General features: G+C 58.4%; 2 protein-coding genes across 12 annotated transcripts; both read right to left on the bottom strand.

Moving 5' to 3' along the window:
* Positions 1 to 184: 184 nt before the first annotated feature.
* MPL (MPL proto-oncogene, thrombopoietin receptor) lies at positions 185 to 6,166 on the bottom strand. 8 transcript variants are annotated; one of them, XM_066325059.1, is made up of 12 exons: positions 5,682 to 6,165; positions 3,482 to 3,611; positions 2,966 to 3,063; positions 2,482 to 2,741; positions 2,249 to 2,405; positions 1,955 to 2,084; positions 1,522 to 1,694; positions 1,276 to 1,418; positions 968 to 1,127; positions 700 to 787; positions 493 to 580; positions 185 to 406 (listed from the first exon to the last, which is right to left on the bottom strand). In XM_066325059.1, the coding sequence occupies exons 1-12, from the start codon at positions 5,932 to 5,934 to the stop codon at positions 203 to 205; spliced, it is 1,884 nt and encodes a 627-aa protein (XP_066181156.1). In that variant the 5' UTR covers positions 5,935 to 6,165; the 3' UTR covers positions 185 to 202. The 8 variants fall into 8 exon arrangements, 7 of the variants coding, with proteins under 7 accessions (XP_066181156.1, XP_066181155.1, XP_066181154.1 ...); XM_066325058.1 differs by having other exon boundaries at positions 1,276 to 1,409; positions 2,966 to 3,141; XM_066325057.1 differs by having other exon boundaries at positions 2,966 to 3,141.
* Positions 6,167 to 7,596: 1,430 nt separating this feature from the next.
* On the bottom strand, positions 7,597 to 20,787 carry TIE1 (tyrosine kinase with immunoglobulin like and EGF like domains 1). 4 transcript variants are annotated; one of them, XM_066325066.1, is made up of 23 exons: positions 20,170 to 20,786; positions 19,424 to 19,711; positions 15,927 to 16,037; positions 15,665 to 15,820; positions 15,435 to 15,566; positions 15,006 to 15,146; positions 14,670 to 14,798; positions 14,135 to 14,280; positions 13,868 to 14,012; positions 13,458 to 13,616; positions 13,148 to 13,285; positions 12,762 to 13,052; positions 11,445 to 11,735; positions 10,607 to 10,920; positions 10,300 to 10,510; positions 10,036 to 10,146; positions 9,740 to 9,930; positions 9,499 to 9,612; positions 9,265 to 9,335; positions 8,984 to 9,024; positions 8,765 to 8,861; positions 8,455 to 8,554; positions 7,597 to 8,218 (listed from the first exon to the last, which is right to left on the bottom strand). In XM_066325066.1, exons 1-23 carry the CDS (start codon positions 20,213 to 20,215, stop codon positions 8,147 to 8,149), a joined length of 3,495 nt encoding a protein of 1,164 aa, XP_066181163.1. In that variant the 5' UTR covers positions 20,216 to 20,786; the 3' UTR covers positions 7,597 to 8,146. The 4 variants fall into 4 exon arrangements, with proteins under 4 accessions (XP_066181163.1, XP_066181164.1, XP_066181161.1 ...); XM_066325067.1 differs by having other exon boundaries at positions 10,727 to 10,920; positions 20,170 to 20,784; XM_066325064.1 differs by having other exon boundaries at positions 10,036 to 10,510; positions 20,170 to 20,787.
* Between the last annotated feature and the right edge of the window lie 213 nt (positions 20,788 to 21,000).

The raw sequence follows: 21,000 nt of genomic DNA on the forward strand, positions 1-21,000 counted from the left end.
GCGGGGCAAGGGGCGGAGCGATCCGGGGGCGGGGCGGGGCAAGGGGCGGAGCGATCCGAGCCGGAGGCGGGGCTGTGCGGGACAAGGGGCGGGGCGATCCGGGCCGGGGGCGGGGCTGTGCGGGACAAGGGGCGGGGCGATCCGGGCCGGGGGCGGGGCGGCGAAGCAGAGACCAGGCGGGTGCTTGAGTGGGGGCTCGCGTTTATGGCGGGGTGGGGGCGGTCGTGGCTCTCCGCGGCTCCCAGCCGCTCATCAGCAGGTAGGACTGGTTGGCGATGTCGGTGCTGGACAGGCGGCCCACAGCGTGCTCCGGCGGCGGGCCCGCCTCGCGCCGCGGGCCGGGCAGCACCTCCAGCAGGCAGGGCACGACGGCCTCTTCCGGAGGCTGCTTGTCGAAGGCGCTGACCTGGCGGGACACGGAGTGGACGCGATAGGGGCGGCTCTTCGAGCTGCCTCCGGAGGGAGCTGAGCCGCACTGTCCCAGCCCCTCACCTGGCCGTGCTTGCTGCTCTCCTGGAGGAAGTTGCCCAGAGCACGGTGCAAGTCAGGAAGGGGCGGCCAGAGTTTCTGCTTCACGTTGCTGGGCATGGGGGAAAGGGCATCGAAGACACCCTCAGACTTGGGGTGCCCTGATGCCCCGTGCAAGGTGCCCAGACTTGGTGCTGGACCACCCCGCCTGTCCCCGGCACAACCCTTTACCTGCAGAGGGAGGGGAAGGTGCACCGCAGCCCCAGGAGCACTGCTGAGAAGAGCAGCGGCACCACCGTAACGCTGGGGATGAGCCAGCCTGCATTGGAGGACGAACACTGGAACTGTAGCCCTTCCCAGATTCACCACCTCTGAGCCCTTTGCCGCCCTGTCACCCTCTCTGCCCGGTGCTCCCCACCCCATTTTCCAGCACTCCGTGTCCTGCGGTCAGCCGTGTGGCTCCTTTGGCCGCAGCCTCCTGCCCTGCCCTATCCCTTACCCACATCAGCCATGGCATCAACCACAACAGGTTTGGACCAGGCGCTCCAGCTGCCCTGGTACTGTGGCCCACTGGGCTGGGCCCGCACCTGGGCATGGTAGCGGGTGCCTGGCCGCAGGTCCAGGACTTCTTTCCTAGCTGCTCGTGGAACCTGCAGGACCTGCAGGGCAAAGCCAAGCTGGAGGCATGGCTGCTGTGGGGTGGCCAAGGCACCAAGGGGCGGGTCCCGGTTCGCCTGACCCCGCTCCTGCCATGTGTCAGCAGTGGAGGTGGGCAGGGCTGCTCGGGGTACCCTGGCCAGGCCTTACCTTCCAGTCACGGCTGTTCTCCACGGCATAGCGGACCTGGTAGTCCAGCTGCTCTGCCAGCAGCTCCAGGGGTGGCAGCCACTGCAGGCTCAGCCGGCCCTGTGACACTGTCGCCTCCACAAGCTGTGGGGCATCTGTGAGCACTGTTGGTGTTGGGGACAGGCATGTGTCGCTCCCGTGAAACGGGACATGGGACACTCTGTCCCCTGTGAGCCAGGCAGGGGATGTGGTGGCACTAGGACTCACCAGCCTGGTGCAGCCAAAAGGGCTCCTTGAAGTAGCTGAGTGTGGGCAACTTGTGCATCCGGGTGACATTTACCAGGACGGAGATAGCACTGCCAGCCTTGGGCTGGAAGGTGCAGGTGTGGGTGCTCTGTGCCTCCCTGCTCACCTCCTTGCACTGTTCCCATGCATCTTCCCTGTGGGAGGAGCGGGGAGCCAGTCAGTCTCACCAAAGCACACCCACAGGCAGCATTCCTCCTGCACTGTCCCAGGAAAGCTACTGCTGCTTGTAGTTGGAGGTGCAATGTGACCAGGAGAGGTGGTGAGGAGGTATGAGATTGGTGGTGGTAGAGCAGGGCATGGGCAAGGGGCCCAGTGTGGGTTACTGGGACACAGCAGGACCAGTCGTCCCTGGGATGTGTCTGCCTGAGTGCCATATGCCTGCCATGCCCCTTACCTTGTGCCAGGCCTGCTTGGAGGTGGCCGGTAGAAGAGCTGGTGGAAGCTGTGGGGCTCTGCAGGGTCCCAGCTCCACTCGCAGCGCACGTGCCGCAGGTCAGGGGTGCTGCAGCACAGCCCGATGTCTCCTGGGCAGGCGAGAGCCAGGGCAGGGAGGGGGCTTCCCCTTGGCCCTCCAAAAATTTGGTGTTGCACCTCGCCTACAATAGGACACCCACCCCCTGCACACCCCGGGCGTGGGTGCCTCCCTGCTCTTCCTGCCAGCACCCCTGCAGAGGGTATGGCTGCTCACCAGAGGAATGGGGTGTCTCTGCAGCCACTGCCTGTGACCAGGGCCCCCAGACGCCATCCATGGAGGTACCATCAGGCTTACTGCGCACCTGGATGTGGTACCTCACCCCTGGCTGCAGATCCTGGAGCACCACCCAGGTGTTGGCCTGGACCAGCCTCTGTAGGAGAGGAGCCAAGCTGAGGAGCAACTGCAGGCCTCAAAGCCCCCTGCCCACCCCTGACCCCTCTGTGTACCTGCCCCACTCCTGGGGAGGCTGCCCTGGCCCTGGGTGTGTGGGTGCTGACAGTTGACTGGATGGAGGGGTCTCCAGGGTGCTGCCCAGTGGGATTCGATGTGGTGCTGCAGGGCATCCCTGGGGAGATGGCAGGGCAGCACTGCACCTCGTAGAGGAAGAAGTTCAGGAAGTCAGCGAGTGGTGGCTGCCACGACACGCAGAGCTGCCCCACAGCCCCAGCCCAGCGGGCTGTGATATTCACTGGGGGAGCAATGAGACCTGCAGAGAACATGCCAGGGTGTTTGCCTTCCTGCAGCAGCCCCGGTCTGGGCAATGCCTAGTCATGCTGAGGGACTCATGGAAGTCCCCCCACAAGGCTGCCTCTGTGCCCAGCATGCAGGGCTCAGTGTGTTGCCAGCCTCCATGGCGGGCAGAGGGTCAGGGGATCCAGATGTGGAGACTGTCCAGTTGTCACAGGGCATTGCCCAGTCAGAGGGACTCACCCACTGCATCCACACTGAGTTCCCGCCTGTACTTTGTGTGGTTTGTGGTGGCATCCAGGACACGGAGGTGGAGCTGGGTGAAGAGCCGCACGTCCTGGCTGGGGAAGACACAAGCATGTCGCTTCCCACCACCACCATGGTGCCACGTGGAGACCATGCACACTGTGGGCACGTCCCTGAGGAATGGAGAGCAGGGTCTTGCAGCATCTCACGCCTGCTGCTTCAGGCCAAACTTGAGGAGAGGGAATGTGGGGCACAGCACTGAGACCTCGGTATCACCAGCTCCTTTCCTGTGCCACCATCCATTGCAGGGCACCATCCCCATGGGACTGAGGGACAGCCAAGGCCCTAGCCCTGCTGCAGAGTGTGCAGTGGCTGCTGTGTAACTTCTGTGGGTTCCCCGTCTCTCCTTGCAGCTTGGAGCCACTGGCATGGCCCAGACTGCTGTTACACTGTGACCCTGCTGCTCTCTGTGCAGCAAGGAGGAGGCTGGGCTGTGTACCCATCATCTCCTACCTGTTGTACCAGTAGTAGAAGCGGCACATCCCAGTTGTTGTCTCCTCCTCGTCCCAGAAGCAGGTGAGGTCCTCGAAGGAGCGGGAGAAACAGAGGATGTCCTCGGGCACGCCTGCTAGCAGTGCAGCGTCTGGGAGGAGTTTGGGCATGAAGGAGCCCCTGGGCACAAACCTTTCCCCATCTCACCTGCTTCCACCTGCCCCATGCCCGCTGGCATGTGGGGCAGCCTGAGCATGGCCGTGGCACACGTGCTGTCCACCAGCTTGGCACACTGTGGAGGGACTCGGCACCCATGCTGGCTGCTGGATTGCCCTGGGGTCCTGGCTGGTGCAGGGCTCCCCCCCGGCCCCACCACACCCCCCTCCTGAGTATGCAAGGTCCTTGAGGACAAACAAACATCCCGAAATAGCCCTGCGGTCAGAGGGGAGCTCAGGGCCCAGCGATCAGAGGGAAACACCCCTGCCCTGCTCATGCCGGAAGGTGTGCGGAAGTGAGATAAGGAGGAGCAGCACCCCAGAGAAAGGGAAAGGGCCTGGGGGCTGCTGTGGGGGCATGTGGTCCTGGGCAGGGGGGGATGCCCAAACCCCTGCCCAACCTTTGGGGGCGTGTGGGTTTCTCTGTTCCCCTCATGCTCCCTGTCATTACATGGACAGACCGGAGCATCACACCTGCAGGATCTCCATCTGAAGCTCTGCTGACATATAAAAGCCTGTTCCTGTTGTCGTGGAAAAGGGGACAGCCCCAAGATGCAGACGTGTTATGCAGAGGGGTGGTTGTGCTGCCCCTATCATTGCTTCTCCCCCACTCCCTCTTCCCTAGAACCTCCTCCAGCCCTCTTCCTCCACCTCTTCCTGCTGGCATTTGCTGCCTTCCCCAGGGGTTGCCCCCAGCTTTGGGACCCCACAAGCCAGCTGCATGCTGGATTTGCTGAGTATATCTATTCTCTGCTATACATCCATTGCACTGGCAATTGAGCCCACCCTGGGCAAAGAATAAGTCACCATTCCCAAACGTTCTCTCCACCTTGGTGTCCTTCTGCTTACCCTGTCCCTTCTTTTCCCCTGATCCCCCCAGCCCTGTTCCTCATTTCCCAACCCTGTGTTGCCTTCTTCCCCATGCCCACTGTCCCATCTCTGCCACAGCCTCCCTACCTGTTCTCTTTTTGCCCCTCAATACTCCACCCCAGGCCTCATGCTGGCTCCAAGACCTCACCCAGCTCTGAGCACCAGGAAATGAAGTGGCCAGGTTCCAGTAGCTTGGTGGCACAGGGACCCATGGCATCAGTGGGAGGCCACCTTGGTCTTGTGGGCTATCAGAGCATATTGCTGAGCACAGCCCATTTCTTAGGAAGGGCAGCTGCCCAGCTCTGCAGCCCACACCAGCCATGCTCAGGCAGTGCTGCCAAGCCAGCGGAAGGCTCAAGGCACAATGATTTTGCAGGAGCTGTGGGCAGAGAGAGGACGAGTCCCTCATCCCATTGCCCCTATGGAGGTGACTCAGAATGTGCTCCCAAGTCTATCCTGGCCAGAGACCTGGGGTGGGGCTGGAGAGACAAGCAGGAGATCAACAGGGTTTTATTCAGTTAAGGCTTTTTATGGTGTTACAGAAAGTTCTAAAGGGGCTAAAGAAGTGCGCAAAGAATGCATGGAGAAGCCTGAAATGAGACAAAGTTGGGGAGTGGCTCTGGCAGGTGCAGTGAGCCAGACTGGGGCCAGCTATCAGCTGAGGGTGTCCAGTGGGACAGTAAGATCACGGCAAGGCTGGTGCAGGAGCACTGGGGTTAGCCTGGAAGTGCCACTGCATTGCCTGTGATGCAGAGCTGTGCCATCAGATGTTGAGTCTTGCTCAAACCCTCATCATATCATAAATCTGAGAACTGCTGATGAGTGAGGAGCCCCTCTGCTACCTGAGCAGCACTGGGAGCACCAGGCTGCTGTACCCAGGGACAACCTATGGGCAGCTAAGCTCTGCTTGCAGAGACAGTGGATGTTCCTTTACTCCAAGCATCTCAGGGTTTCCCACAGGTGAGAAGGGCACTCCACTGCTCACCCTGAACACCCCCTGCACACCCTCCTGGAATAAGGACCCCCTTTCCAATCCTGTAGATTTTGGCTGCTGTGAGGTGCTCGTTGCCCACACCTGGCATTCTAGCTCCTCTCTGGCGCATCCTTTGGGGGAGAAAATAGCCCCAATCACCTACCTTGGGATGTCACTGGCTCAGGGGCTGACGGTGGGCTGTAGAAGCTGAGCAGGATGGCAGGGAGCAGTGAGCGCTGCCAGCCCTGGCACAGGCAGGTTTCCATCCTGCAACCTGTGTGCTGGAGCCACATGTGTTGCACTCGGCCCTTCCCAGTGTCCTGGGAGCTGCTGCGGCTCCTCTGGGCGATACCTTTATCTGGGAAGTGGTGGCTGTGCTGCTCAGGAAGCCTGTCTGGGGGCTCCCCCCACCCCATCACCAGCACTTCCCTGTGCCTGAAACCACAATGCCACAGTCCCTCTGCCGCCGGCCGCAGTGCCAAGAGAGACTGCTCCTATCAGATAGGCGGCATGTCCTGCCCTTGTGGCTACTGGCATGCTGGGAGGACGGGGTAGGAAGAAAAACAACCCCCGAGAAAGTAGGGAGGCCCCTGTGTGGGGCAGGGCAGGCTGTTGGGGCTGCTGCCACATGGGATATGGCACAGCTGATCTGCCTCCATGGTGTCCTGTGCCGCCTGGCACTGGTGCACTCCAGGTGTGCTGTGACAGTGGCACCGTCTCCATGGCCGTGCTGGGAGCAGAGCTGCAGGCACAGGGGCAGAGCCCACAGAGGTGCCAGTGGTGCAGAAGAAGGGCCACCACAGTGAGGTCACATGTGGTGACCCACAGTCAGGCTCAACCTCATGCCAGTCCAGGGTCTCCCACCCTGCCAGGAAACAGCATGGCTGCACAGCCCGCACAGGGCACAAGGAGCCATTTGTACATGTGTCCCCTGTGCACCAAGGCCAGGTTTGCTTCTTCAAGCCCAGCAGCTGAGGACAACACCAGAGGCAGTGAGGGGAGACAGGAGCAGCCAGCCCCAACTTGCCACAGATAAATTTTGTCAAAAAAAGCAGAAAGACCTAGGTGTGAGCAGGACTGGTGGCACTGCCCCAGACACTGTTCCCAGGACTGGTGACACTGCCCCAAACACTTTCCAGCTGAGAGCAGAGGGGCTGCAGAGGCAGTGGCACATGTCAGGCTGTTTGTGAGGGTCAGTCCCCATCACTGATTTACTGGGGACCTCAGGGATGGGGCAGAGAGGCTGCTCACTAACAGCTGCAGTTGACACCAAAGAGCACTGGAGGCCAGAATGGAAAATCAGAATCATATTGACAGGGTTCAGGGACCTTCTGGCGATAAAAGACTCTTGCCCAGGAGGACAATGCAAATGCCTGTGTCCAGCAGGGATACCAGGCTCTGCAGGACTGCAGAAGACAGATAGACAGTTGGATGGCATGTCCAGGGCTGAGCAGAGGTGAAGCCCAACCACTCTCAAAATAACAAACAGCAGCAGTGCAGGTGAGGGACCAAAGCCTGGGACAGGACCTTCTCCAGAAGGGTCAGCACAGAGCCCAGGTGACCCTCAAGGGATAGGCACATGAGGATTGCACTAGCAGCACATGTTCGTTACCCGCTGGCTCAGCACAGTGCTGGGAGGTGCCAGCTGGCGAGGGTGGAGAGGGTGTGGAGTTGCACAGCTCCACAGGACCCAGCCGGAGGAGCAGGACCATCCCTTCAAAGAGCAGCCAGCTGAGTAGGAGCTGCAGGAACAATTTTCAAGCATGCAAGAGGCAGCTGTGCAAAGGAAGGACATAGTCCGTTCTCCATATCCCTTTGGGGGCAAGACCAAGTCTTAAACTGTGTGTGGGAAAAGATCCCAGTTGGATCCTAAGAAAACCCATCTCCACAGCATGATGAGACCTGGCACTAGTCTGTGAATGCTGGGAGGTTCCTGAGGATTATCAGAGGACCCCAATGGGAACAGGATTTTGAGGAGTGCACACCACAGCAGCCGATCACTGGACCCCCACATCCTGTTCCCCAGTGCTGTCAGCAGAGCAGAGCTGGGTCTCCAGAAACACTCCTCTGGACCTGGCTGTTGCATGATCTTTATTGTCCGTAAGGCAGAGCTGACACCTCTGAAGGGCCACTGCAGAGCTGGAGGCTGTGCACAGCCAACGCTGTCCCTTTGCACCTGCCAGGATGGCCCCATGCCATGCCAGCAGTGCTGCTCACAACCCCTGGCACCACTTCAGGCCCAGAGTATGCTGAAAGCTGCAGGGCAGGCAGCTGCTGTGTTGCTGCTTCCTCCTCTCGCCCCAAAGCTTGAGCATTTGTGTCCGTGGGCTTAGGCATTACCCTGGCTCCTGAGGGAGGCCCTCTCCTGCCTGCTCTGCTGCCAGCACCCTGCTGCTGCTTGTCCTTAAGGGCCATCCCAGTGTGTCCCCGGCAGTGTGGGGCTATTAGTGGCTGGCACCATGGCAGGGAGGGGATGGCACAGTCCTGCTGCAGGGAAGGCGTTCTTGGGAAGGGGCACTGCCATTTGGCTGCTTGGCCCTGGAGCGGGACGAGCAGCCCCTTGTCCCCACAGCACTGTTCCAGCAGGCTGGGGCCAGCGTTGCCCCTCTGAGCCGTGCCAGTGCAGCCTCACGCCTCCTCGGCCGTGGCATCAATCCCCGCGTAGGTGAAGTTCTCAAACAGGGCCATGTTCACGTAGGCCTGTGGGGGAACCCCAGTTAGGAGCCAGTTGTGGGCATGTCCACATCTACCTCCTATCCCCACTAGCATGCCCGTGGGATCTGTGCCCCTATTGTCTCCCCCCACTCAAAAAGTGATGGTGGGGGTAACCCCGCAGATGGTTCTGCTTTTTAGCTCTCCAGTCCTCGAGCCCAAGGGATGCTCCAGCATGTGGGATACCCCGTGGGTATCTCTCCCACTGAGCCGCTACCACTCACCTTCCTGGCCTCCAGCATGCGGATGAGCTGCATGGAGATCTGGGCGAAGGGAGGGCGCTCGTAGGGGCGGTCCCGCCAGCACTGCCGCATCAGCTCGTACCTGGGGGCGGAGAGCCGTGGGCGGCTCAGTGCGCACAAGAGGAGAGGGGACGGGAAAGTTCTTGTGGGAGATGGGGGAAGCAGACAGGAAACTAAACCCAGGAAAGGTGTTTGGGTGTGGGACCCCAGCCCATCCCTCAGCCCTGTGCGAGCCCTGTGGGGCAGTGGGGTTACGTGGGTGCCACCATCAGCCGAGGCTCTGTCCACTTACACCTCGTCGTCGCAGTTGCGCGGCTTCTCCATGCGGTATCCCTGGGGCAGCTTCTCGTACAGCTCGGCGCACGTCATCCCGCAGTACGGTGTCCCCCCTGCAGCCAGAGACACGCAGGGGCTGAGGAGGTGACACTCCCTAGGGTGTTCCCCCCAGAGCTCCAGGATAACCAGACCTACAGGGACCTGCGTGAAGGCCGGGGACAGAGAAGAGCCTTACCCAAGCTGACAATCTCCCAGAGCAGGACACCGAATGACCACCTGAAAGGGGAGGAGCCGAGGCTGTGACAGAGTGCCCAGCTGTGGCCCGCTGATGTTCACGGGGTGGAACAGGCAGCCAGGGCTTGGGCTGAGCCAGCAGCTCCTCAGGGAGGTGCACTAGCATCACCTCCTGTCCTTACAGCACCCAGAGCAATAGCATTGCCTCTCTGACTGCGCCAGAGAGGGGTGGAGGCGGACACAGCCATGCCCCAGCCCGGTGGCCCCACCTGCAGCACTTACACATCGCTCTTGGTGGTGTACACACTGTAGTTGAGGGATTCGATGGCCATCCAGCGAACTGGCAAACGGCCCTGGGGAAAGAGAGAGCCACCATCAGGGCTGGGGGGTGCCCCCTGAGTGGAAGATAGCTGTGATCCAGCCAGTCCTGGCATGGTGGGTTGGTCACACTGATGGTGGGTATCCTGCCCACCACATTGGTGCAGGCCCCATGGAGATGTTTCACTCCTGGCTCACCATTGTCTTCTTCACATAGACCTCCTCCCCTCTGGAAAGGCCAAAGTCAGCAATTTTGGAAGCCAGGTTTTCTCCTACCAGAATGTTTCTTGCTGCCAGGTCCCTGTGGATGAACTGAAAGGCAAGAGCAGTTAGCAGGAGCTACACACTCCCTCCTGTTGGCCCCAGGGACCTCATGCCTCGATGGGGAACCTCCAGGAATCTGGGAATGGGTGATCTGAGGGGCTTTGCTGGGATGTACCTGCTTCTCACTCAGGTACTGCATCCCCTTGGCCACGTCTGAAGCAAACTGGAGGAGCTGCTGGGATGTGAGGGTGGAGGCAGTGCCGTGCTCCTTGGCAAAGGCCGGGTCTGTCTCCAAGACTCGGCTTTTGCGGAGGAAGTCGAGGAGGTTTCCATATGGAGCATACTCAATGGCGATGTACAGGTAGCCTGGTGGGGCAGGAGGAGGTTGGGCTACTGGGGCTGTCCCCAGCAAAAGAGAATGGACAGATGGGCAGAGGTTGTAGGGCCAGGGTAGAAAGGGACAGCCCTCACCCTTGTTCTCACAGGCACCCAGCAAATTGATGATGTTGGGGTGATGGCCCAGTTTGCACAGCACCTCCAGCTCCCCAGCAAAGTCTCGATGGTCATTCTCTGAAGCAAACTCTGGAAGCAAAGAAGGGTTGAACACTTCAGGCTTACAACAGTGGCCTTTCCTCTGCTTCTCTGCAAATGACTCCTGATGCTCCCCAGCACAAGCATGGCCCAGGACACAGCAGCAGCACTCAGCCCAACCTGCCTGCCTCCCCCAACACTCACCTTTCAGCATCTTGATGGCTGCATTCATTTTCAGGCCGTCCTTTTTGATCATGGCCCTGATTACCTGCCCAAAGTTGCCCTCCCCAATCATGTCCTCAAACTTGATGTCCTCCCACTCCAGGATGGGGTAGCTGAGGGGCTCAGGCTGCGGCTTGGGCCGGCGTGTCAGGGTCAGGGTCCCCGAGTTGAACTGTAGGATGGTCTCTTCCCCCTGGCAGATGGAAGCGGGTGAGGTTAGAGGCACCAGGCACCTCTCTGCCCATGCGGCAGTCCCAGCAGGACAGGAGTCATGGGCAAGGCTCCGCACCCTCTCTGTGTGGAAGTGAGGTCTGGCTGCATCCGGACTGGAGGCTATGGAACGTGACCTGGATCGGGCTGGGACGTGGGGAGCAGGGGACACGGTCCTGGTGGGGCAGGCGGCACTCACCGAGCCAGACTGGTATGTAAAGGTGCGGCGCCGGTGGAAAAAATTCTTCTTGATGAGGAAAAGTGCCAGAAGAGCAAAGAGGATGGTGAAGCAAGTGACGGACACAGAGCCAACAATGGCCAAGAGCAGCTGCTGGTCTGTTCCTGCCTGCTCAGTGCTCTGGCTGCCCAGGCTGGGCGGCACACTCAGTGCTCCTGCCAAAAGGAGGGATGGAGGGTTGTGGTCTGTGGTTGAGCCCTGCCTGGCCTACACTAGTGGCCAACCACCATGACAGCAGCCCTCTCCCAGGCCCTCAACGAAGATGCCATAACTGCATCCTGAGCTCCTGGTGCCACAGTGGCACAGAGGGGAAAGTGTCACAGCCCAGCTTCTGACACTGAACCACTGGTTTCTGGACCTCCAACCAGCTTTGGGTCATGCCAAGATCTCCCCCCATGTTGGCTCTGCTCTGCTCCCCTAGCCCCTTGATTCCCATCCCCCTCTGCCCCAGGCAGAGCTACTCTGTAGCTGCCATGCTGTCATCACACCACCCCTGCCCCTGTAGGACTAGAAGGAACAGATTTTCTTAAGACACCAAGAGTTTTGGTCTTAGGTTGCTGCTTCAGAGCCACACTCAGAGGTTACGAAAAGCACCCCAATCGTTTTTTGCTGACCCAGAATCTGAGCCCAAGCTGCAGCAGAGCTGTGAGCACCCTGCCTGCTGAGACACCCCTCTCACCATCCCCAAAGGTCTTGGCTTTCACAGGCTGGCTCCATTCCCCTGGAACATGGGAGTTGGCACGGACACGAAACTGGTAGCTGGTGCTGGCATTGAGGCCCCCTACGATCTTGGTGGTCTCGGCGCCGCTGTCGGTGTCAATCCACTGGGGTTCACTGGTGCCCCCCACCTGCTGCAGCTCCACAATGTACTTGGTGATGCCCCCGTTGGGGTACTCGGGTACCTGCCAGGAGAGCCTGATGGCGGTGTCAGACACGGGCTCTGCCGAGAGCGACTGTGGGGAGGAGGGCCCTGGGACCAAGAGAGGAGAGTGTCAGTCCCAGAACAGGGCTCCTCGTGCTGCAGGGGCTCAATGCTGCTGTTAGGATTGGACCCTGTGGATGGCAATGGCAGCCAGAGTCAGGTCAGCTTTGAGGAACCTTCAGAGACCCGTGACCCCTGCTTGGAGGAGGTAGAGGGGCTCTCCATGTACCACAGCGAAGCAGGACTGTACCCCCAAATGTTCCAGGTGCACAGACCATCTGATGTCTAGATGCCTGTGTATTGACTAGCTCTTGTGACATTTTATTTCTTCAGGCCTCCCTCACTTGCTGTGCTCCCACCTCCTCTGAGCCCTCTGCTGCCTGCCCTCATGGCTAACCTCATATTCTCAAATCATACAAAGCTCTTACAAAGCAGAAAGCAGAAGAAACCTCTCATCCTTCAAGCCTGATGCCTACCAGTCCTCTCAATGTGTACTGTATGGTGCCAAGGCTCCCCAAAGGCCTCATGCATGCCTTTCCCCTTGGTTGCCAGAAATCTTAGTCAGGCTGGTGCTCCAGCTCCCCATGGTCTTCCACCTATTTCAGGGGCTGCATGTGTGTGTGCCCACAGGTGGGACTGCAGGGCTCCCCAGCCCTAGTGACCACCCAGCAAAATTACCTGGCAGCAGGGTTAAAGCAAACCAACGGGAAATATTTTTTTTCATGCGGAGTATAATTATATGGAAGAATTTGTTGCTACAGGGTATTGTAAAGGCTGCAAGAATAGACAAGACCATCAGGGTTTGGGCAAGGGTGCAGATAACAGATCTGTTTGTGAGGATCACTTATGATGGCCCCAATGTCATGTTCAGCTTAGGCTGATTCTCAGCTCCTTGGTGCTGGAGGCTGCAAGGTCTAGTGAGGAAAGGAGGGCCCATTTTCCCCAAACAGTTGTTCATATTCTATCAAAGATGGGACAAGGATCAGCCAGATCTGGGGATGGTTGCTGTTACAATTATAACTGATTTATCAATGTAATTCCCTGTTATAATTCTCTGCATTCCGCTGGACCCACCTTTGCTGTTGATCATGACCTTATAGGGGTCAGAGGGCGGCCCCAGGCTGGTGCAGTGGTACACCAGCACCTCCAGCCTGTACTCCTTGTTAAACTCCAAGTCCCCGATGCGGGCAGAGAGCACAGAGATGGATGTGATGTTTTTCTCAGTGACCAACCGCCTTGCAGAGTCGAAGAGGTGGACAATGAACCCATGGGCTGGCTCATGGTTGCTTGGCAACTTCCAGGTGACGTGAAGTATGTTTTTATCTTCTATGGACCAGCCTTCGATCACAGGTTTGACTGTGGGCTCTGCAAACAGAAAGACAGCAAAACCTCATCATCAGCCATGAGACTTCGCAGACTCTGTGCTGTGCAGGGTCAGGGTCAGGGAGTTGGAGGCTTACCAAGGCAGTCAGTCACCATGATGGCTTCGGGACCCTTGCGGCCCTCCCCCCCAGCCCCTGGCCGGCTCAGCTGCACCTTGACGATGTAGGCGGTCACTGGCCGGAGGTTCATGAGGGTGATGTTCTCGCTATTGTCAACTGTTGGCCGAGAGGACATGTCAAAACCATTCCCATCATCCACAGTCTATCCTGCCACTAGCATCCTCCTCAGCATCACCATGGGGGACCTGGTATGGAGACATCTGCCCACCCCAGTCCTCACCCTCCCACACGGCTTCTATCTGTGTCTCTCAGCTCTGCAGACACATACCCACAATGGATGACCATGCTGAATTGTCATCCTTGGGCTTGTAGAAGAGCTTGATGGAGGTGATGGGTCCGTCACCAGAGAAGCTGTCCACAGGTGACACCACGAGCTGGCGACTCTGCTTGGCCAAGAGCCGGGGGGCACTCAAGGGCACTGGTGGCACTTGGGAAGAAGGGAATGACACTGGTGAGACTGGGAGAAACAAGGAGCAGAGCGTGGATACATCTGCCACCTCTTGGCTCCTTCCAGCTTTGTCAGGAAAGTCTTTTATAATCACCCAAACCTGCCCGCTGGCACTGCAGCCCACGATGGGAGGCACTCAGTCCAATGCAGGGATCGTATTGACACACCATGCTGGCAGCCTCCCCCAGCAACCCTGGCTTGTCATGCTGATGCCACCACACTTTCCTCACCTCGGATATTGACCTTGACTTTCCGGCTGTCCTGGCCTCCGGTTGTGGAGACCCGGCACTCCCAGAGCCCCGTGTCTGCCTTTGTCAGGTGCCGCACCTCAAACTCGCAGGTGATCTGCTTTGGCTCGATGATGGTTTTGATGACCTGTGGCACCAAGGGTACTGTCAGCCCCTCCACTCAGCCCCCATCAGTCTGAAGTGCCCAGCAGCCCCACTGAGGAAGCTGCCAACAGGAGGTGGTGGTAGGGCAAGGGCACGGGGCGGTACCTTGAGCACAGTGCCGTCAGCCTTGCGCAGCTCCACGCTGTCCCTGGTGGGCAGTGGGTTGCCAATGGCCACGCAGCTGATGATGGGCTCTGAGCCCAGGTTGAACTCTAGCTCTGAGGCCAGTTGGATGATCTGAGGGAACCGGTCTGGTACACAGAAATCAGCATTAGGGCTGGCCCTGCTCCTCCCCAGGCACAAGAAAGCCTGGCACCTTTTCTTGGACCCTGATGTGGCCAGACTGTGGTGCCAAAGGAAAGATGATGGATGCTGTGGCCCAGCCCTGATCCCCACCCTACATGCTGGGCTCAGCAACACTCTCAGCACAGATAATGCTGAGATGGCAGACCAGATGTTGTCCTTGCAACATTTTTCTGGTTTCCACAGACTTGGAGGCTATTTCTGCAGGCAAGGGCTCCTGCTGAACCAGCTGGCAAGACCAATAGCCAATGGCCCTCCCAGTCACTGGTGAGGAAGGAGCCAGTGCCTGCTTGAGGGTGGGGGATGGAAACCCACCACAGCCCTGTGCCAGTCTCACCTGACTTCTCACAGTGCTGCCCATGCCAGCCTGCAGGGCAGACACAGCCACTGAAGCGGTTACAGCTGCCTCCATTTTGGCAGGTGCACTCCAGGGCACAGTCAGGGCCGTAGAATCCTGAGGGACATGCTGTGGGAAGAGGAGAGCTCACTGCTATCCCTAGCCATGGCACAGGACTGCAGAGACAGCAAGCAGCTGATGCAGGCAGCAGTACTGCTCAGCTTGTGCCCATCCTCAGATGCAGAGAGGTTTGCAGAGATGCTGCTGGAGAGCAGCCAGGCCCTGGAGGAAGCCCAGCCTGGGGAGGAGAGCTGATGGTCACCCCTGTCCCTGTACCTTGGTCGCAGCGGGAGCCACTCCAGCCAGAGGCGCAGGAGCAGCCGTAGGGGTCAGGCAGGCAGAAGCTCAGCCCTTGGCAGCCCTGGGCTCTCTGGCACGTCTCCTGGCAGTTGCGGCCAAACTGGCCTTCCCGGCAAGCTGGAAAAGAAGCACGGTCTGCCCTCACTCACCGTTCATCCATGCAGTTACTGCTTGTGCATGGCACAGAGCTGGCTCTGGTGCCCCAAGCCCTATATCATCACCTCGAGGAGACACGAGACCCATGTGGGTGGTCCAGCCCTGGCCCAGAAACAGAGGGCACTGAGAGTGGGGAGGTGCTGGGGGTGAACACGGCATTTCTAGATACAGTGCTTAGGTGTAGGGGTGCCAGAGAGCCCCCACATATGCCCTGGGCACAGCAGCCAGTGCTGGGCCAGTGGAACTCACGTCTCTCACAGCGGGTGCCCGTGAACCCTGGAGGGCAGATGCATTCACCAACATGCTCATGGCAGATGCCACCGTTCAGACAGTCGGGACAGTCCTTCTCACAGGATGGTCCCCATTTCTTCGCAGGGCAGGCTGCAGAGAAAGCAGAGGGGGCCAGAGTGCCACCTGCTGCCGGGCAGGGTGCTGGGCCGGGCTGCCCCCAGTCCCCAGGCAGCCAGGGGCCTGCTCACCTCTCACGATCAGGCGGTAGAAGGCACTCCACAGAGGGCTGTCCCCCATGAATGTGGCACTATAGACACCGTTTTCGCTGACACTGACACTGGGGAGTGTCAGGACAACATGGTCATCCTGCACCTCGCCCCGGTCTGTGGTCTGGTAGTAGGTGCCTGCAAGGGGACAAAGGATTATCTGTGACTTCCTGTGCCCCCAGGGCCAGCGCCAGGCACCAGCTGGGAGCAGCTCCAGCCCCTGTCTGTTCTTGGAACCACTTGCCGTTTCTTTTCCACATAACATCTGTCTCCTTCCTCTTAAGGATCCTGGCAGAGAAGGTGGCCGCCTCGGCAACATTCACAGACTGTGTGGCCTTCACCGGGAAGAGGTGAGCTGCAGAGGAGGAAGCACAGGTTGCACAGCAGTGACCCCCGAGGGCACTCACACTCGAGGGCAGTGCTGACACCCTCGGCCCAGTCACATCAGGACACACCCCGACACAGCCCAGCACCCACCACATGTTTCTGCTGGAATGTCATGACACATCTCCCTGTTCGCTCCATGTTGGTCCCAGGACCCCCCAGGCCTCTGCAGGGACAGGGCTCCCTTCCTGGCCCCTTCAGCCCTCTCAGGCAGACACCAAGGAATGGGATTTGGCACCCTGACCTCTGACCAACCCACGATCTGCACAGGATGCTGGTGGCAGCAGTCTGGGGAGGTGACATCTGGAACAAGTGTGCACGGTGCACCCTGCCTGCTGGTGAGGTGTTGCAGGCACGGAAAGAAGAGCAGGTGAGAGGAATTAAGTGTGCAGGAGGCTGCACTCCATTCCCCAGGTCTGGCAGCCCCGTCATGGCTGTTTTCCTGATTCCCCGGGTGCTGGGGGGTGCAGCAGCAATGAACTCCCAGAGTATTAATGTGAGTCAGCCAGACCCCAGCCTGAGCACAAACAGGGCTATAAATACCTTAAGGCCTGGGAAACCAAGCCCTGGGCGTGCCAGGACAGACACAAAGCAGGACACAGGCGGCTGCTGGCTTTCGGAGCCTGGCAGTACTCCAGCCTGCACACACTAAAAGGAGCCACACCACGCTGGAGCTAAAACACATCCAGCCCCGTGTCCTGCGCCTCTGAGGCCAAGGACCAGGAGGAAGCAGCACACGCCGCAGACGCCCAGGGAAGGGCACCGCAGGTCACACTTTGCAGCAGTTCCCAGAGTAGCCTCCCCACCCTCTAGTTGGGATCTTTCTTCCATGGACTTTGAAGCCCCCAGTGGTGGGCTCACAGATATGGCCCTCACTCTGTTTCACTCCACCTCACTCCCTGGAATGAAAGGTGACAGTTCCCTGGGGACCCTCAAACACAACACTTCGCATTTGCACACACCGTGTGCAAATGACACCACCTGTCACTCCAGTGACAGTGACACCACCTGTCACTCCATCACTGAGCCCTCCCATACAGCATCTCTCCCGTCTCTCTGTCACTCCATGGTGCATTCTTCATCTCCCCAGGCAGCTCGGGGGCAGCAGCCAGCATGGTTGCTTGTTCAGCTCTTTGCATGCACGGTTGGTGACACAGGTTCATACAAAGACTTCAGTGCCGTGCCAGTGGGACCTCCCCTGTGTGACATGGACTGCTCTTATGCCTACTCTTCCTTCTTTTAGTCAGTTATTTACCCATGCAAAGATCTCTCCTGCCAACCCCAATGCAAAGTTTCTGTCAAAGAACCTTTGAAAAAGAGTTTTCCCAGTTTTCTCCAGGAATCTGAGAAGACATTATCAATTTGGTCTTCCTCAGCATCCTCACTGCTGCTGCCCCAGAGACCCTAGCACTGCAAACTCAGCTGCATCTTCCTCAGGGTCCACATAACCACGTATTCTGCTCTTTATTACAGTTTCTGCTATTTTGCCAGGTTTTGACTTGAGTTTTCAGGCCTGTAACTCCCTACCCAGAAGTTTTAGGAGTCTGTTTTCCCAAGGGCAGGAACTCACTGCACACCCAGCCTGGAGATGTTGTGCTGCTCTGTTCCACTATTTATCGCCTCTCTCCTGTTATCAACAGTGGCATTTTAGACAGATGCTTCAGCAAATTTTCCCAACTTTTCTGCTGTGCACACAGATATAAAAAAATTAAAAATTGTTGGTTTTCTGTAGTTGTCTTTCTGCTCTGGAAAGTGTAAAAGATAGTTTATTGACAGATTTAAACACTTCTGAAATTTCTTCTCATTATCTCTTTGGTTTCTCTTACTTTGTTTTTTTAGCAATCCTTCCAAAATTTATCAAACTTCCTAAGTTCTTCTCCATGCATGACCTTTTGGGAGCTGCCAGCTTTCCTCTAACAGCAATCCCCACCCACTGTTTCATCGCCCTGGCCTGCTTTGGTGTGCTCTTCAGCTAAACAGGAGAGATGACACACACCAAACCCCTTCAGTGGGATCTATATCCAGCCCTCCTGCAAACATGTAAATTTTTTGCTTACTAATTCCTTTTTTTTTTAATTTCTCATCTAAAGAGAGCAATAGCAGCTTCTTTAAAACTTGTGAGAGACACCTTTTTGTAACTCTCACAGGGGCTTGAACCCAGGCACTGACCAGCTCCTCCAAAGCACTATTTTGGCCTGAGTAACTGACCCAGGAGTGGGGGCTGACTGAGAACACCCCACCATGGGAAACATTGTCCCAAGGATGGAGCCCCAGAGCCACCACCTCCATCCATGATTTATAAACAAGGACATCTGGGGGTGCAGAAATCCCTCTATGCTCCTCACCCCATGCTGCTGGTCATGTCTCCCACACTGTCTCCATTCGCGTCTGCTTCATTCCTCAGTGCCACCCTGCTTGCTCAGACCATCCAGCTCCATTCCCAGTAGGACCACCACTTTTCAACTTGAGCCTCTTTACAAGGACAAAAGCTGAGCCCTGCTCCCTGGTGGATGCTTGGGCCCCACCAGCAGCCTCTGTGTCCCAGCTTGGAGACACTCAATCTCCTTGCTGAAGCTGTGTCTTAATAGAGGCAGGGAAACTTTATCCCCTCCTGTTATTCACAGCAAAAGGTCAACTGTTTTAGCTAGAATTTCTAAAAAAGAGCTAGAAAGCATCCTGAGGCAAACATCACAGAAAATTTCAGTCCAAATAGTTTTGCAAAGTCTCAAGCACAGGGAGGGGAGGTTGGAGGGGCAGTGTGGGAGAGTGCTGCCCCAGGTGGTATCCCTGCTGCTGGTCAGCCCAGGGAGGCCCTTTCAATTCTTATGGCCCAAAATAGGAGTGGGAGAAGAACCCAGCACTGCTCTTGGCTACAGTGCAGTCTGGCAGTGCCTCTCAGCAAGCCCCACTGCTGGAGCAGCGACGTGCTGCCCTGGGAAGATGTTTGTCCAGCAAACCTTTGGGGAGGCTGCCAAAGATCTGCCCCAGCACCACCTCCTCTCCTTGAGCCTGTGGTGGGGACATGGGCTGGCACAGCTCTGAAGGGCTGCCCCTTGCTCTGGTTAATGATTTCCAGACCCCACAACCTCCTCCAAGGGCACTCAGCTTCCTCTTGGACCTTGCCCTTCTCCCAGGCAGCATTACAAATCCAGACGGCTCCTCCATGGGGCTTGGCCATGCTCCTCCAGCTGAACATCCCCTCCATCTCCCTTCCATCTCCACCCCACCGGTGCTGGTGGACCCCAAACCTAGCTTATGGATCATCACTGTCCCCCCACTACCCTGGCTGGTACTGGGATTGTGAAGCACAGGATAGGCAGGTCCCCTGTGTACCTGCTGCCCCCAAAAGCCACTCACCATTGTGGCTGTTGTGCACGTAGACCACTTGGGCCTGCTCGGTCGGGGTGCGCCCCAGGCAGTAGAGGATCCCCACCAGGTCAGCCTTGGAGAAGCCCCTGGCCTGGACCTGGTTGCTGCGGTTGCGGTAGTTTTGGAAGCCCATTTTGGGGTGCGTCATCACAATCTTGTTCTCCCGCTCAATCTGCAGGTAGCTTACATCGTGCTCTCCCACGACACAGGAGAGGAAGAAGTCGGAGTGGGACAGGCTCTGCACGTTGGCAATCAGGGTGATGTCCAGGATGGCCCCTGGGGTGAGGGAGCACAAGGGTGCATCACAGCTGGGCAAGAGCATGGCCACACCAGCCCTGCCTCAGGGTTGTTACCCAGATGTCACTCCCTTTCCAGGGTATTTTTGCTACCCCCAGCCCAAAAAGCACAGCTAGGACAAAGCTAGGTGCATTGCAGACACATCGGGATGACACAGTGCGCATTTCTGCTCTCCTTTGGGATACCCCAGCTGGATCAGCTCCCCAGCACGAGCCAAGTATGCATCAGAACGGGAGTCTTGGGTTGCCTGTCCTCCCATGTCAGAGATATGCAGCCAGGGGCCTCTGAGGGTTCCAAATGGCTGACCACGAAGGGATATTTCCTCCCTCCGAACCCTGCTCCGATGGCACCACTGAGCTTCCATAGCTGCCTCATCCCACCAAACCACCCTGAGGCAGGAGCTGCTCGCTTGGGGCAGACAAATAGGGGCAATTTACCTGCTAGGTGTGGGAAGAGAAGTAGAAGATAAACGCGGAGTCCCATGTCCTTGGAGCTTGTTCTGAATCTGGCAGAGGTCAGAAAATCCCCAGCATTTCCTGGCTACGGGGATCAGAGCTGGAGGCTATGGCTGCCTAGGAGCTCCACGTGGGCGGCAGCTCAGGACCGCTGCTCCTTGCCTGTGCCTCCCATCTCTTCTCCATGCTGCTGCTTGACTTCCAGGGCAGCTGGGACCACCTCCTGTGGTGCATAGCATGGGCACGAACAGAGAGACGCCCTGTTTCTGCTGGCTCCGTGGCCAGCCAGCTGCTCAGGAGCAGGGCTTGCTGGCCAAGGGGCCACTGGGATCCGCTGGCCAAGGGGCCACTGGGATCCCCTGCCCAGCGGCAGCTGTTCCAGGGAAAGGCACCCACTCACCCCTCCAGGACTAGGGCTGCACGCTCAGGGTTCCCTGAGCCATGCTGAGCCCCTAGCCCAGGCAGGAGGTGTCTCAGCCCTGCTTTTTTGTCCAGGGTTCAGAATGCCTCATGCCCCAGCCCGCCCGGGCGGCGGCATCCCCATCCCCTCGGTGCAGCCCCGTGGCTGATGGCTGTGGGAAGGGCTCTCTGGAGCAGGGAAAGGAAAGGGGCCAAGGGGCCGTGGCTGGCGGCGGCGGCGGAGCCAAATCCTGTTTCCCATGCGGCGTTTCCTGCTCTCCACCCATTGTTTGGAGACGGCCCTGACTCCAGGAGCCGTCGGGAGCAGCCCTGCACGGGCTGTCCCCCGGGGAGCGGCGTGCGGCGGGGCTGAGGCCGCGCACACCTCGTGTCACCTCAGCGTCCCGCCGCCAC

This window comes from Sylvia atricapilla, chromosome 9, assembly GCF_009819655.1.
Source record: "Sylvia atricapilla isolate bSylAtr1 chromosome 9, bSylAtr1.pri, whole genome shotgun sequence".
Taxonomy (NCBI): domain Eukaryota; kingdom Metazoa; phylum Chordata; class Aves; order Passeriformes; family Sylviidae; genus Sylvia; species Sylvia atricapilla.